The sequence below is a fragment of the Trichoderma harzianum genome (assembly GCF_003025095.1).
Source record: "Trichoderma harzianum CBS 226.95 unplaced genomic scaffold M431scaffold_9, whole genome shotgun sequence".
NCBI classification, from domain to species: Eukaryota; Fungi; Ascomycota; class Sordariomycetes; order Hypocreales; family Hypocreaceae; genus Trichoderma; species Trichoderma harzianum.
In genome coordinates this window covers 773,704-790,055 of record NW_020209257.1, presented here as the reverse complement: position 1 = coordinate 790,055, position 16,352 = coordinate 773,704, and the positions used below count along the sequence as shown (strand labels likewise).

The 16,352-nt window shown below is 52.0% G+C and overlaps 3 protein-coding genes across 3 annotated transcripts; 2 read left to right on the top strand and 1 right to left on the bottom strand.

The window, feature by feature from the left end:
- Positions 1 to 511: 511 nt before the first annotated feature.
- Positions 512 to 2,489, top strand: M431DRAFT_521896 (hypothetical protein). Its single transcript, XM_024920481.1, has 9 exons — positions 512 to 744; positions 838 to 1,080; positions 1,159 to 1,190; positions 1,244 to 1,271; positions 1,335 to 1,342; positions 1,395 to 1,495; positions 1,545 to 1,715; positions 1,777 to 2,076; positions 2,126 to 2,489. The coding sequence occupies exons 1-9, from the start codon at positions 673 to 675 to the stop codon at positions 2,290 to 2,292; spliced, it is 1,122 nt and encodes a 373-aa protein (XP_024772442.1). The 5' UTR covers positions 512 to 672; the 3' UTR covers positions 2,293 to 2,489.
- Positions 2,490 to 2,906: 417 nt separating this feature from the next.
- On the bottom strand, positions 2,907 to 5,021 carry M431DRAFT_7270 (hypothetical protein; the record flags this gene model as incomplete). Its single annotated transcript, XM_024922057.1, has 4 exons — positions 2,907 to 4,523; positions 4,588 to 4,755; positions 4,842 to 4,909; positions 4,967 to 5,021. The coding sequence occupies 4 exons, from the start codon at positions 5,019 to 5,021 to the stop codon at positions 2,907 to 2,909; spliced, it is 1,908 nt and encodes a 635-aa protein (XP_024772441.1).
- A 2,209-nt stretch (positions 5,022 to 7,230) lies between these two features.
- Positions 7,231 to 16,229, top strand: M431DRAFT_497086 (hypothetical protein; the record flags this gene model as incomplete). The annotated part of the gene is made up of 7 exons (XM_024917556.1): positions 7,231 to 7,305; positions 7,361 to 11,209; positions 12,622 to 14,358; positions 14,425 to 14,540; positions 14,595 to 15,152; positions 15,237 to 15,334; positions 15,391 to 16,229. 7 exons carry the CDS (start codon positions 7,231 to 7,233, stop codon positions 16,227 to 16,229), a joined length of 7,272 nt encoding a protein of 2,423 aa, XP_024772440.1.
- Positions 16,230 to 16,352: the final 123 nt, after the last annotated feature.

The following is a 16,352-nucleotide window of genomic DNA, read 5'->3' as shown; positions in this document are numbered from 1 at the left end:
TCTCAAGATAGAAAATTGGGCCATTATGGTAAAACGAAACAACATGTTCAATAGCAAATAATAATAAATTGTAGTCTCAGTATGGACATTACCCTCTATATGGACTGTTGAATCCTCTCCACGGCTCATGTGCAAACGGCGCTGCTTAAAGAATAAAAGTCTCCGGGCCTCGACGCCTAAATGCAAAAGCCCTGGTCAGAAAATGTAACCAAAAACTCTCAATTTGATCAATTAAACATTTTTTAGCTCGGCAATGAGCTGCGGTGGCGTCTTGGATGCATTTCCGATCAGCTTGGCTGCATAAAAGCTGCACGGCTTGCCGTCTCCGGCTTCTCAACCTGTCGGGCTGCAGATCTGTAGTGCTACCTCAGGTGACTTGCTGGAGTACCTAATGTGCAAAGTACCCCTAACCTCCAGGTACCTCAACCCCCCGAGTCCCCATGATTTTAGCAGACCCCAGCCTGCAAACGCGCTAGAAGCACACCTGCATCTCGCAAGCGTCTTCGATCTCGGCCTCACTTTGTTCTCGCCTCACTTCTCACATCAAAGGCCATCTCGATTCGTCTGCTTTCCTGCATAATCGGTCCGTCGCCCATGCAGTCCTTTTCATCTGGATGACGTGATTAGAACATATGACGACGCGTGATACGTGTCGCGCCCGCAGATTTTGACATGGCGTCCAACTTCTCCATCCAGCCGATAGGGCGGTTTGTAGGAGCCAGCCAACCTGTCAAGAGACCAAAGGTATGGAAGACGGAAGAAGCTGCGCTGTGCCGAATCACGACGCAACAAATCCACTGGCAACCGCTGATTTAAGCTTACATAATTTGTGAATAGGAATTCTCTTGCTTTTCTTTTGATGAGAACCATGAATTTCGCCCTGACGATTCGTCAGTCAAGTATTACTATCCTCCACAGCTTGGGGCAGACTTGTCCTTAGGGTTCAATACCTTTGTGAAACACGATGATTCCCAAGATGAGCATCTCGACAGCTTACTAAAAGCCATTGTATTACACGAGAAAGAGACCGGAGTTAAGATAGATGCGAATGTCGTCACATGGAGAGGCATGATGACCAAAGTAAGAAAAGACTTTATGAACTTAGCAGTTCATTGCCCGTCATAGGAATAGCAGCAGTTAGAACTAACGACAATATAGATATTGGCTGCGCCGTTTGAGCAATATGACGGGTAGCAACTCCCTTTCCTCTTCTAGCATGAGACCAATGGCCTGACATATGCAGCTTCGAAATGAATGCAACATTATACCAGGTATATCTATTCATCTCACCTTGCTTGGCCCTGATTCATATCTCTAACACAATCCATCTCTAGGGAACCATGTAGGTGGTGCAAACTATAACTTAGCAACCTGGCTTCTGACGCCAATAACAGTTTTATCGAAGACAACCACGCACAGAAGATGCTCTCGAGACAGAATGAGGATCGCGGGAAACCTAGAAGGGGACCTCCTCTTGATGTCATGCAATTTTGGGGTTAATCTCAACGCCATCCGCTATATCATCTCCTGCTGACCAATACAAGGATATAAGTTTGAGACCTTGTCAACGCTTCCTGCCCCATGGGCAGAGACATCGAGAGACTTTATTGAAAACAGAGATAAACATGTCGTCAATAACAAGGAGCAATACTGCTCCGTTGTGCGGACTGGCATCGGTAAGGCTGTGCTCTGTCTAGGAGGAGAAGTCGATGCCAGTAAGTTATTGTCATACCAGTTACCCTGGCCATCGACTCTGACTAACCGTTATATGAATAGTATGGGACAGCAAGCCCCAAGAGAAAGGAAAACCTATCAATTGGGTTGAGCTCAAGACAAGCGCCGAGATCCGCCACGGCGGCGATATCGAAAAATTTCACCGCAAGCTCATGAAGTACTGGATCCAATCATTTCTTCTTGGCGTCCCAAAAATTATCGTTGGCTTCCGCACGCCGGACGGCATCCTCGTCGACATCAAGGAGATTGAGACGCAGTCGATCCCGCAGACGGTAAATGCGCGCTCGAACGCCGCCTGGAACGCAGATATATGTGTGAATTTTGCAGCCGCTTTCTTGGAGTGTATGTCTTTACCTCCCTATCTCTCTCGCTTATACTAATTTATAATTAGGGCTCATGCAAGTCGTCAATGACGAAGGAGTCTGGAGAATATCTCGACGGGCCCATTCGCCCGTCATTGAGGTCTACAAGGCGGAAGAAACAGGACATGGCGATATTTTGACGGACGAGTTTAAAGACTGGAGAATCAAGTTGGCCCTGGGCGCAAGTGAATCTTGAAATGTTTTGGGTGTAATAATGAATTAATTGTTCTCGAATGAAGGGAGTACAACAGTCTGTATAAGACACGAATGTATATCACGGCGTTTTTGCAGTTGTCAACGCCAGTTTTACGTTGATTCGACCATGAGATATCCTTCCATTATGTTGGGTTACATGTTTACATACATCCATACGTACATTCCGAATAGCGAATCAAAATCAATCATCCTATCAGACGCCCGTTCCCTCGACCCTTGGGGAAAAAAAAACAAATCGAACAAAGTTGAAAAAAAGGGTGTAAAAAGGTGAAAAGAAGAGAAGAAGAAGAATAGAACATAGAAAAGAGACAGCACCCATACGTGCTCCAATGCCTCTACCAGTAGCAAATTTCAGGTCAAAATAGGTATCTTAGACGAAGATCCTGAACGCCTCATCCTTCTAATAGTTGCTCCTCATCCGGGGGACGGGACTCGATATGCCAAATTCATTATATCGCGCGTGAAATTGTGTCAAACTGTTGACAAATCCCCTCCCAAGAGAAACTCAACATTATCACTTCATCCATTAAACTCGTTTCAAATCGCATTATTCAGGTACATGCAAAAAATTGTTTGCAAATAGCAGTTGTTGGATCATATAGCTGGCCAGCGGATCCGCAGGCCATCGGCCCACCGGTTGTACAGTACGTCGGATAATTGCTTGCAGTGCTCCATGCCTGATTGGGTTTCCCGTCCAGGATATTTGTCTTCGATGGCTTGTTTGTCCTGATCTCTCAGACTCTCCTTTGATACAGGTGACTCGAGTTGGCGCCGGCGATGGCTCCTGAAGTTAGGGTTTGTGGAGGAGCTCAGCGCCAACTTGGCAGGGCTCGGTGATGGGGTCGAGGTTTTAACGACCACTGTTCCCTGTGGAGTGCCATCATCTGGGATTTTTTGTACAGACTGACGCAGTACTGCTGTATTCAACTTGTTATCCTGGCTCATGGCAGTGATCAGGTTGTTCATAAGATGGTACGATCCCTCGGGATCAACGGCGTCCAATGCTGCAAAGGCTTCGGATAGCTTGGCCAGCGCCTCCCGCTTTGCCATGGTCGAAGTTTGTGCATGAAGCTCTGCAAGAGTGGGCTCCACTGCCTTAGAGTATAGCCTTCGCCCCAAGAGAGCTTCTCTGCTATTGGGCTCGACCGGCGTAGCCGCAGGTGGAGGAACATTCTCGTCGACAAAGACGTCATCATCTGGGGTTGTAGATCTGACCACGAGCGCACCGGCCGATTCCTCTGACGAAACTCTTCGAAATAGACGCATAGTCGATCCCGAATTGCCAAAAGACATGTCGGGCTGAAGAGGTCGTTTAGGAGCAATGATTGAGCCTCGGGGAGAGCCGTTGGCATATGACGCGGGAACTTGCATGATGGAAGGTGTACGCCGGACTGTTGACTTTCGGATAGTGCTAACAGCTGGCGACGAAGGTGATGAAGAACCCAGAGGACGTTCATTGATGTCCAGCTTGCGAAATCCTTCCTCGGCAGCTGAGAGTACAGACGATGATTTGCGATGATGCTTGACAGTTGGCCGCTTCGGTGGGACTACCGACTTCACCGTGTCAAACACCCATGCTTCATCGTTGCCACTTTTGGTTGAGATTGTTTGCAAGGTTTCTTGATAGTAAATCGGATGCTTTTGGCGATTTTGATTAGCATCCCACATCTGCCTTTGCATGATTAGCTCTTGGAGAGCTTCGATTTTGCCAGCTGAGCGAATAAATCTGTGCCGAAGCAGCTCCTTAGCGCTGGGCCGACGACCACACTCTTTGGTTAGGCACTGGGCCACAAAATCCCGGAATTCCTTGCTAAAGTGATTTGCCAGTCGTGGTGGTGGGTTTTTGGGGATCTGGAAGAGCACTTTCATCGGGTGGATGTGGCAGAGAGGAGGTTCTCCATTGGCCATCTCCATTGCAGTAATGCCCAAAGACCAAATGTCGGCCTTGAAGCTGTAGCCATCTTGCTGAATGACTTCAGGAGCCATCCAGAACGGAGTGCCCACAAAGGTGTTGCGTTGAGACTTGATGTTGGTGAGCTGGGCGGCGACACCGAAATCAGCCAACTTCACCTTGCCATTATCTGATAGCAAAACGTTTGCCGCCTTGATATCACGATGGATTTTGCCTTCGCTATGCAGATATTGGATTCCATAGAGAAGTTCACGGCAGATGATGGCGATGTGCGCCTCAGTGAAGTTTCCCGGTTTTAACTAGAAATGATGGTTGATTAGAAGTGAAGTCGAGACGAGAGAATGAGCAGTGATGTCGACTTACCAGATCCAAACAAGATCCGCCACCCAAGTATTCCATGATAATCCATAGCTTGTGACCTCGTAGGAACGAACCCTTGTACTGGGTCACGTAGGGGCTGGCGCAGGTACTGAGGACAGCAATCTCGGCCTGGATGTCTTGAATATCATCATCGCTGGACTCAAGATCAATCTACGCAACACGGTCCCGTTAGTCCACTGCCCCTTGTGTGATTGGAATAAGGGCCATGAAAACAGACAATCCAGGGCAGGTCTTACATGTTTGATGGCCACAGTCTCTCCGGTGATCTTATCGATTCCCTTGTAAACAACTCCAAAACTCCCGCCTAGAAAACAAGCGTTAGTCGTGCGAGCAAGCAAACCGTCAACAAGAGTGGACTCACGGCCTAGTTCCTCCAACACCTGGTAGTCCGACGCGAGACTCTCGTCATCAGCCATCCTGGCGAAGGGTCAAGCGATATTGCCCTTCCCTTTTGTGTTCGTACTCTCCCAGATGCCGGCGCAATTAAACAAAACAGGGCAGGCAAGGCAATATGCGCAAGGGCCGCGCTGGTGGGAAGTCGAAATTGGCGTCTATCGGGATTAAGCAGCGAACAGTGGAACTTGCGGCAGATGTCGAGCCGAAGGAAGCCAAGAGCGATCGGATAACAAGGCGTCAACAGTACGTAACCGTAGGAGCCCTAGTTTAATATACAAACGGCAAATAGTAGTAGCATTCTAACTGCTTTGCAGTCAAGGTTAAAGAGTGAACAAATGGACGGTTGTCCGGGGCAGTGGAGTCTGCAGACAGCTAGGGGTAGATTTGTTTACCATAGGCCGCTTTGGGATAGCTTTTCTTGGAAAAGAATTCCCCCCGCCAGCCCAAGCGCCCAAGGGCCACTAATTGGAACCTACAGGTACTAAGTTTGTATTGAAGTTTAATGGATCCATCACGTCAATGCTATGCTGTTGATAACTTTTCAAATTTCGACAATATTATGATGGACATCTGCACTGCGATAAACAGTCATGCATGCGCGGCTGATAAAGCTGAGGAGGGATCAACAAACATGCAGCTTGTTGCTCACGCCAATGCACGAAAGCAGTGCATTCTGCCTGCTTTCTGCTGCACGGCAACCCATAGTGCATATCGGGGTGTGGGCGGGAAAATGGATGGACGTGGTGTACCTAACAGTCAGCCCAGCGCAGTACCTCAGAATACGTCAATTAGTAAGGGCCTCATTCTTGCAGTGGAGGATTGGATGGAGCTGTGCTCAGCTGTACAGGCATTAATGCTGCTCGATGCTTTAGTACATTGGCATTAGTGCTTTGAGCCACCAGCATTTCATGTAGCGCCTAGCAATCTCCATATTGACGTAATCCACACGTTTCAGCAAATTTTCTTCGGCGGCCGCTACCTTATTCTCGCAGTCAGCCCTCCGTACCTTATGTACTCGTACCTGGGCCGGAGACATAGATAGACATTCAATCAAACTCAAACTTACACACCAAAGCCAAAGGGAGGCTCTTCTCTGCTGCAGCCCGTCGCCATGGAACCGCGCCTCGATCCCCCTCCCCCCAGCCACCCAAAGATCTGGCTCGCCATTCGCAGGCTTCCCTTCGTCTTACAGTTGATCACAGGCGTTGTTAGCGCCATCGCACAGCGCATGGCGCTAACACGAGGGGCCGCGCTCCCTTCCGCCAGCCACCTCCAAATCGATCACCACGGCAACGGCCATCTGCCCCTCTGTTGTCCCGGGCCCTGCAAGGCGTCGCCGGCAGCTTTTCGTCGGCCAGTCCCGTAGTTGCGTAGCTCCAGCACGGGGACAATGCTGAGAAGCGGACCTTTGGACCTTGGAGCTGCGTCCATGCCTTGCTGCAATCTCGCTTGATGCAGCCCAATCCACGACCTGCGGCTGCGAGACCAGACGTCAAATTGCTACGCTGCTTGCCATTACTCGCCGACTATTCGCACAGCTCTCGCACAGCTCTCGCACAGCTCCTTGTCGAACAATCCAACCCATCTCATCTGTACTCGTACTTGACACACACGGGCCCCCTGCACCCAACTCCTGGTACCCAATACCTAGCCTACCTGCAGTTTGCATTGCATTCAATTGCACAAGCTTCCATTTGATCCATTCTGCCTGTGCTCAGCTTGCATTAGCCCTTGAGCTGCTGGGTCTCTGCTCCTGCTCTGTGCTGCGTCTAGGTCCAGGGCTGCGAGAGACAAAGAGAATTCCAATCCGCCCCCCGTCTGCCATAAACAAGAGCCCAGGGTATCATGCTTTTTGCTGCCGCCGTTGGATCGCAGCGTTTGGACATGTGCCATCTCTCAATTCTGGGCCTATTCTAATCCATCGCCAGCCGCGCCTTTTCCATTGCGCGTTGTCGGGCTGAGATTTCGACGGCCAGCCTGGTTTGTTCGGTGAAGCGGCGAGGTGCCGAACGCGTCGATTGATTCCATCAGCTGCACACACCTGTCGCCCCGATACTTGCTGCCAGACAAGGGATAAACAACAACGGGGATAATTTTTTTTGCCCTTGTTCCCTTTTCTCTCTCTCGCTCTCTTCTTCCCCCTTCTCCTTCTTCCTTCGACCATTTGCTCTTCCACAACTTCAGAGCTGGTCAATTCGGCGACTGAAGCGTGGCGCAACTGTCAACATTATGGCGCTATCACCGCCGCCGCTGCCCTCACGATTTCCGTGCTGGTGCCGGGCCATCTATTCTTGGGGAGGCGAGGTTTGTGATATGACGTCGCGTGCTGGCTTGCTCTCAATTGCTAACATATCTGCAGTCAAAACGCGACCTAGGATTTATCGAGGGCGACTTGATCGAATGTCTGAATGCTGGAGACGGTTCGTGGTGGGTAGGCAGGCTATTTCGAGATCGGAGGACTGTCGGGTCTTTCCCGTCCAATTTCGTCGAGGTGCTACCAGAAGACTTCCGGCCAACAAAAACACCGAGTCCTATACCGCCGAATATAGCGTCAGGGCCCAAGGCGGTGCCGCAAAAATCACGAACATTTCGGAAACCGTTCGAGGCATATGCCAAAGCGCCGCATTATACCACAGCAAAGCAACCAGAAACATTTCGAGAAACACCGACGTCGCGTCTCAAGGAAAAGCCGTCTAGGGTGTCAACCACATCATCGCGATCAAGGGGAAATTCGGCCGCAGCCTCAAGTACTGCTCTTGTCCTTGCGAGGAGTGCTCATGAGGATATCGCTCGCGCTCCTTCTCCCTCAATCTCACCGGCAAATGGATATGGATCTAGAGCTCCTTCACCGGCTCCTTCCATGGGTCACTCACCGACTCGTCCACCGAGCCGGTTGGAAAATATGACGAGGAGCGATTCTCCACCGCCTCCGGCACCACCACCTCACAGACATGTTGGGCGGGCAGATCCCGATGAAGGGACACAGGGCTATCAGTCATTATCGAGGCACGGTTCCTCAGTGTCATACAATCCATCCAGCCTATCACGGCAGGGCTCTACCGTTTCATACAACCCCGCAGAGATAACACGAACGGGGTCTACCGTTTCATACAACCCAGCGGATATAACAAGAACGGGTTCTACCGTTTCATACAACCCGGCAGATATAACAAGAACAGGCTCTACCGTTTCGTACAACCCCATGGACGTTATGCGTTCTACCGTGTCGTATAATGGACCAGATATCCCAAGGCACGGCTCGGCCATGTCGTACGAGCCATACAGTCCAAATCGTCATTCCAACGGCTCTTACACTGATCTTCAAGATCTAACAAGGCAGGCCTCATACGATTCCTACAACGATACCAGCTATGAGACTCAGCGTAACGGATACCACACACCCAGGGGTGGAGGTTCCCATCGACCATCTATGGAGGGAAGCCACATGACGCCATCACCATTACGCGAAGCAATGGATGATGTGATGCAGCAGCTAGATCGCTTGGAAGGCATTGGAGGTCGCGAGGCGGAGTCGCCAGAGAGGGCATTGGAGCGGACGTTTGATCCCTGGTCCCCCGATTCTTTCGACCTGGTAGCACCGCAACAAAGACAAAAGGAACGAGGGGAACGAGGGCGCATCAGGCCACTGACGTCGATAGGAATAGCGTTTGACGAAGGTTACGAGACTTGGAGTGGAAATTCTTCACACAATGCATCACAACAAGATGGACATCGCGAAAAGCCCTACGACCCCCATCTGAGCAATTACGTGGAGAGGATGGAGAAACAGATTCAGAGAATGCACCAACACAGCTCGAGTATGCCAGCCGTGGTGAACCATGAAGATGACGACGATGACGATGACGATAAACCCCCACCCCCACCGCCAAAGGGCCATCCTTATTCACGCCCAAAATCGTCCACCGGATCAACTGTAGGAGAGTTGGTTACCATGGATAAAAGGACACGGGGACGAAAATATCCTTATGATAGAGCAGTGGGTAGTATCGAGCGCACCAATACGACAAAAACGACCCAAACGAATGCGTCAACCGGTAATCAGAGCAACAGTAGCTCTTCGACCCAGAGTACAAACAGGACCGTTTGGAGCGGCGTCTCTGCCGGTGGTTTTAGTGCGACAAGCGCCGGAAGCTTGGCTCGGACCGCCCACCGTGCTCAGAGTTCGTTTAGCATGCGCAACGATGAAGGGGACCGTCCTGACTCGCCGTTTACCGGCGTGACTTACCACAGCAGTCATGCTAGCAACTATGCCGGAGGTGGTAGCGGAAGTGGGTTTTCTCGGCCGATATCTCAGGTTGGCATTCACGAAGATGGTACCCCTGGATTGGGCGGACTTGTCGCGCCCAAATCACCAAAACGAAACATCTTCAAGAAGATCCTCGACTCTGCTAAGACGGGCGTCGCTAGCAACCGGGGCAGCATCGCCGCTGGCCATGTGCCCACTGTGAGGTCCTCGCCCTTTGCTCGCCTGCAGCAACCGCATAGTGTGGCACCCGGAGCCAGCATGCTCTCGCTGAGCGGCGCTCGCTCCAGACGCGATGCCGCCAGGGAGATGGGCCTTGGCGCTGCCATCGACTGGGTCCAAGTCCGCCGAGATGTCAACCGCTCCAATTCCGTCAGCAAGATCGAGCGGACCGAGCGCAGGGAGCGCTGCCAGATGCAAGACCACCCCACACTCAATCCTGTCGATGAGCTCTATGAGGGCATCGAAGGTGACGAAGGGGCGGACGGCATGCCCGTTCATAAGCCAGAGAATTACCACATGATAAACCTCGCCCAGGTGGATAAGAATTCCCGTTTCATAAAAGAGCCGCCTCAGGGGACGACGGTGGCGACGCTCGCACAGACTTACATCTGCAGGCCGTACAGGAGCGATCTACAACGGCTTCGTGCGATATTTACTTGGGTGGCAGAGAAGATCACCTGGGAAGAAGATTTCGAGGGTGACGCCGACACCGAGCGAACCATCCATGCAAAGAGAGGCTGCGCAGAGGAGTATGCTTGCCTTGTGATGGAAATGTGTTCTGCCATTGGGCTGCACTGCGAGGTTGTAAGGGGTTACCTGAAAGCCCCAGGCGACATTCCCGACCTTAATGTGATGCCCAGATCCAACCACTGGTGGAACGCAGTTATTGTCGACGACGAATGGCGCATGATTGACACCTGTCTAGCAAGTCCCTCGAACCCCAAACGTGCCCTCTACTCCAGCGTCTCCGGATCCTCGGCAGACACCTGGTGGTTCCTCACACGGCCTACTGAGCTGTGCTGGACGCATGTGCCGGAGCATCACGACCAACAGCATATTGTGCCCCCAGTAGCCTATGACACGCTGCTCAACCTGCCATGCACATGCCCGGCATACTTCAAGAACGGCATCGAGCTGGTTGACTTTAACACTAGTCTGACCAGGATAGAAGATCTTGAGATGGTCCACATCAACTTTAACGTACCGGCCGACGTTGAGATTGCAGCCGAAGTTGAAGCACGAGCACTATCAAAGGACCATGATGGCGATCTATTTGAGAATGGTGATATCGTCAAGAAGAAGGCGCTGGCGCAGGCTGAGTGGTTCAATGGTGTGAAGCGCTACACAGTCAAGGCGCTACTCCCTGGTGACGAAGGCCAGGGCATGCTGAAAGTCTATGCCGGGAAAAGGGGCTTGATGCAAAGCATCAAGGATATTCCCCATCCTTTGGCCTTTACTCTACCCATCATCCACGCGGGCGAAAATCCGCCCTATGAATTTGTTACGCGACATCCGACGCCTCACGCACAGAGGCATGATATTTATGTTGTCCAACCTCAGTGTCAGCAACTGGCTCTGAACAATACCTTTGTCTTTGCTATCAGACAGCACCCCAGCTCCATTTCAGACGGGCCTCTCACACCGTCGTCGAATCCTGGATCGGCCAGCCCAATTCCCTTCATTCGGCCATCTTCGGCGATGAGTGTCAACGCTTCCAGCGCGAGCGGGTCGAACCCCAGCTCAGCCAGCGGGACCGTTGCGGGAAAGAAGCCTGCCAAGCTGGCAATCCAGACACCGGGAGGCAAGATTCTTCGTCTTATGAGAAAGGAGGAGCGCAAGGGGATCAGCGTTGGATCGCGGACCCCAGACGAAGAGGTCAGCGACGGCGGCACCTGGGAGACGATCATCAAGTGCTCTGAGAGGGGCGTTTGGCGAGGCCTGGTGCTGGCAGATCGCACCGCTCGATGGTGCGTGTTTGCTGAGTGGACATGTGTGTAATGTTGATATTCTCGGTCCCCTTTTGGGCCTCCACATTTTTCCTTACGCAACAAAAAGTGTGGTGATTTTGGGCGGTATATGGTGCATATGCATGTCACGGCGTTTAGCTACGATTTGTTTTTTTCTTTTTTTCTTTTACTTTTTCTTTTCTTCTTCTTGATTTTGTGTAAAGACCGCCAGAATGGGGTCCATTGTTACGCGTTTGAAGAATCATGTTGTTACGCTGCAATGTATGTCATGTAACTTACCAATGAAGCTCACGGCAAGCAGAAGCCGTCCATCAGACCACACTACCTAACTACCTAGTTATACCTTGTGTTTAAATCTTGTTTCAATACATGCACGCAAATACGCCTATGAGTGTTCCATGAGCATCATGATAATGTCCCAAGAGTGAATATTCAAGCCCTTTAAGAAGACGACCCTGTACTAGCCCTATTCCGTAGAAGTTGCTCAAAACTGACACTCCCTCCAACTTGATAGCCTTGCAATGCTTCGTACAGGTACTTACGATGTCAGGTACCTCTTTAAAGGGCAATACCATTCAGCACAGTTCCTACATGGAACATGGTCGTTGTCAAACTAAAATCATTCAGTTATTCTACCAAGCTTTCCGACTAATGTCTTTTCTCTCTCAATTCAAATAGCACTAAAACCTATGGCAACACTTAGAGTCGCATCCGGGTGCCGTCAAAGCACATCCGGATCTGCGCAGTACGTGTACTTGGTACCGGGACAGACGGCCCGCTGAATCCAGCTGAGCCAACCATGTGATAGAACGGCCTTCTGGCGCGCGCGTTGATTCGCACAGTGATCCCGCATTCTGTTCAACCACTAAGCCGCGAAACTTTACAACGTCGAGCCTTTGCGAGCCGGAGGGAGCCAGAAGGGGGGAAAAGAATCCCAGATTTTGCCTTTTCCATTCCGTTTTCTTTTCACTTTTTCTTTACCTCCGCGACGCGCGATCACGACGATTGGAGAAAGACGAAACAAGAAAAAGGCCCTGTTCACAGCGGGTTTCGGCTTCGACGAGAGTCAAAAAAGCACACGCGCTCGCTCTCCGAATGGCAGCGCGCTGATCGAGCGACGACAACGAAAGAGAGAGAGAAAAAGCCAATGAAGTCGACGACGAGGCGGAAAGCAGCATGACATGAGACTTGGCTGCGCAGGGCTTCATTCTCCCACCAGCAAGACGAGCGGCAGATGCTGACGGTGCGATGTCGTTCCGGGGGACGCTGCCTTCGGGACAGGCCTTTCCTGGCCAGGGAGACCAGCAGCAGCAGCATCACCACAACCACCATCACCAGCAGATGTACGCACACCCGGCTGCGGGCTATCACTTCCAGCAGCAGCAGATACAACAGCAGCAACAGCAACAGCAACAGCAACATAACCAGCAGCAGCAGCTCCACCATGGCCAGCAGTCCATGTATCCCGGCGCCATGGGCCACGAGCAGCAGCAGCAGTTCTACCAGCCTCAGCAACAACCTCAGCACGGCATGTACATGCAGCCGCAGCAGTTCCACCAGCCGTCGCCGTACGGCGTCAACTTCAACGGCTTCGCCAACTACGAGGGCGGCGGCCACCACCTCCCGCCGTCGGGCCAATATCTGCCGCCGAACAACGTCTGGCAGCAGCAGCAGCAACAGCATCACCAGCAGCAGCAGCAACAGCATCACCACCAGCAGCAGCAGCAGGCCATGACGCAGCAGCAGGCCATGACGCAGCAGCCGATGCAGCACCAGGCTCTCCCTCACCAGCAGTTACAGCAACACCAGCAGCCTCTCCAACAAGTTCACCAGGTCCAGCGCCAACAGCCGCGCCATCAACCTCCTCCGATATATCATAATCATACACCTTCGCCTGCGCCCTCCCTTCCTCCACAGCCGTCGCCCGTAAGAAGCCACGCGCTGCCGCCGACACGACCGCCGTCTAATCCGCAACCGATACAATATCAGTCGCCTGTGCTTCAACCGGCACCTCAACTGGCGCCGCAAGTTCAGCAGCAGCAGCAGCAGCAGCAGCAGCAGCACCAACAACAACAGCGACAACAGCAGGCAGAGCAGCAACATCAACACTATTCGCAACCTCAACAGCCTCAGCAGCAGCCTCAGCAGCAGCCTCAGCAGCAGCCTCAGCAGCCTCGGCAACAGCAGCAACAGCAGCAACAGCAGCAACAGCAACAGCAACAGCCACCCCTACCACCACCGGTGCCGCCGCAACCACAGTCGCAACCGCAACCGCAACCGCAACCGCAACCGCAACCGCAACCGCAACCGCAACCGCAACCGCAACCGCAGCCTCCCATACCTCAACCACGCCAGATCGCTGAGCAGCCTCCCATACCTCAACCGAGCCAAATCGCTGAGCAGCGCCAGCAGGATTTGCTTCCTGAGCCGCCGCAACCTCCTCAATATGTGTCTCCTTCAGAACTCTTCCAGCAAGAGCCGATGCATTATGTCAATCTTCAAGATATCCAGAAGCAGCCGTCGATTACTTCTCTACCTATATCAACGACCACGAGTTCGCCGATTGTATCCGTCACCAGCCAAGAAAAACCCAAGGAGACTGTCGTTGTCAAACCGCAGGAAATTGTCATTGTCAAACCCCTGTATCCCAGTGCAGCGATCAAGCAGGAAAAGCAAGAGGATGATTCTATTGCAACCCGAGTGTTTCAGCAAGTTCCTGACGCCCGCATCAAACGCAGCCCGCATTCCTCAGTCACCAACTCACCTTCACTATCCATGAGATCCCCCAGCATCACCAAAAAGTCGCCCGCAGTGACACCTAAACCTCGGCCCGTGAACACGGCGCCTTTGATGATTGCCATTGCGGAAGAATGCATCGAGAAGGCGCGTAACGCCTCTCACGACGTGGCCATGACTCTATGTCCGAACCAAGTCGACGAATACCAAGAGCTGATTGCGACGTCATTATCATGTCTAGAGGCTGCGCTGCAGAGCAATCCCCAGCTTGCGCCGCGGGAAGAGGCGCGCGTACGATTAAGATACGCCGCTCTTTTACAAGAAGAGACGGAGAATTTAATGGAGGCGGAGACGGCTCTGGCAAAGGGCATTCCGCTTTGCGACAAGGTGAGTCGTGAGATTTCGATTCGGTTCCTTTCAGAGGGCAGCCAGCTAACATGAAGGAAATACTAGCACCGCCTGTTTGACCTTAAATATTGCATGCAGTATCTCATGCTCAAGGTTCTGTTCCAAAGAAATCACAAAGCGGCGTTAAAAGCGGTAGACGGTCACATATCTAACTGCGAAGTGTAAGCCATGTTTCCTTCCCTTGAATACCGGCCAAAGCTGACAAGGATATCCAGATTCAAGCATGTGCAATGGTACTATGCGTTCCGCTTATTAAAAGCTTCCTTTTATCTTGATATTGGAAGCGTATCAGACACGGGCGCCCTCGACAACATACGAGCCATCCAGAATGTCGCCAACACCAGAGGCGACACCGCGCTCTCTGTTCTCGCCTCACTAATAGAAGGCTTCACTCTCCTCAAGACGACCAAGGATGGCAACATGGAGAAGATCCAGGCCTGTATCGCACAAGTGGCCAAATACCAGTTCGACCCGTCGGTGCAAATCACGCAGCTCACCATGCTGACCTTGCTGCTTGAGGTCGCCGCAAGTCTACACCACCAGAACCCAGACCATACGGCTCAGAAGCTACGGCAGCTGCAGGTGTGCCTGGACGATTGCGAAGAATGGCATAATGTCAAGTCTGACTTTCTCGTGCCTATCAAGAAGGAGTCTTCTGCGGCCAGGACTGTGAGCGATGATACTCAGGCTATTCTGCGGCTGGGCGAGGGTGAGGGCGAGATGGATTATCTGGTCATGACGTTTATGACAAAGATGGAGCTGAGATCGCTCGTGTACGTGCTCATTATAGGATATCTACTATTCTACCCCGTCTGTGGCCGCATAATCACCGACGGAAAGCTAACTATCTGGTGTAGATTTACCATTAGCGGCCTGGCCAATTTTCACAAGCCTTCTTCACAAGGCCGTAGATCAACAGAGTTCTGGAAGGAAGGCCTTAAGATACTCGAGACATGTAAGTCTACTGCACACACACTATTACTTGCAATGCGGTTTGCTGACACTTGGTAGGGGACGCTTCAACGGCTGGTATACCTTACGGCGCCCCCATCCCCTTGAACGTGGCGATTAAGCAGCGGGCCTGGCGGATAGAAGCTCAGGCTTACCTGACTGTTCTCCTGGGATTGGTGGCGGCAAGTCACTGTCAATGGGCAACGGTCAAGCAAATGGTTCAGAATCTTGAGTCTTTTGTTTCTCCCTCAACACAGCCTACTGTGAGATTGCTCTCGACCTATCTAAAAGGCGTATATCACCAGGGCATCGGCAGCCTCCAAGCCGCCGTGGACATCTTCCTAGATGACCGCTTCAAGGTCCATCAGCAAGGAAGCACCGGGATCAAGGCCGGACAGCAGGAGATTGCGCTGCTTGCGGGCCTGAATAGGCTTTGGATCATGCAGCACCCGTCTTGTCGAAACGACCAGGAAACCTTGGATCTCATCGAGCAGCTTCAGCCTCACTGTGCCAACCACAACAACATCGATCTCCGGACTGCCTGGCACAACGTCATGGCGGCCCTTGTGACGGATCCCCCTCAGCAGCTCAACCAACAAAAACAGCACATCCACGCTGCCATGGCTGGCTCCAAGGTCACTAGTAACGTGCTCGGAGCCGCCGTCACGCTCTGTATCATGCGCAGCCGCTTCTTCGAAAACGTCATTGGCGAGCAGGCACTCAAGAGCGCTCGAGCGGCAGCCAAGCAAGCGGAAAGGAGCGGCAACGTACTGTGGCAGAGCGTGGCAGACGGCATGCTGGCGCAGTCGTATGAGGTGCAGGGACAGAGAGAAGAAGCCAAACAAGAGTGGGACAAGGCTACCGAGGAAGCCAGAGATGCGTTTTCCCGCAGCTTGTGAGAAGTGTCTTTCGTGTAAAAAGGACCAAGAAAAGATATAATTGTTTTGCGAAGGAATCGTTCTTGTACAGGGGGGAGAGGGAGTTCAAAGGGTTTTGACTGGTGTTTTATTCTTTCTGTGGTT

Bases quoted from the DNA above. Each gene is read 5' to 3' on its own strand.
- M431DRAFT_521896 (XM_024920481.1), top strand. From the start codon at position 673: ATGGCGTCCAACTTCTCCATCCAGCCGATAGGGCGGTTTGTAGGAGCC. The intron at 1,191-1,243 runs GTAGCAACTCCC...TGACATATGCAG, and splicing joins CCGTTTGAGCAATATGACGG to CTTCGAAATGAATGCAACAT. The intron at 2,077-2,125 runs GTATGTCTTTAC...ATTTATAATTAG, and splicing joins TGCAGCCGCTTTCTTGGAGT to GGCTCATGCAAGTCGTCAAT.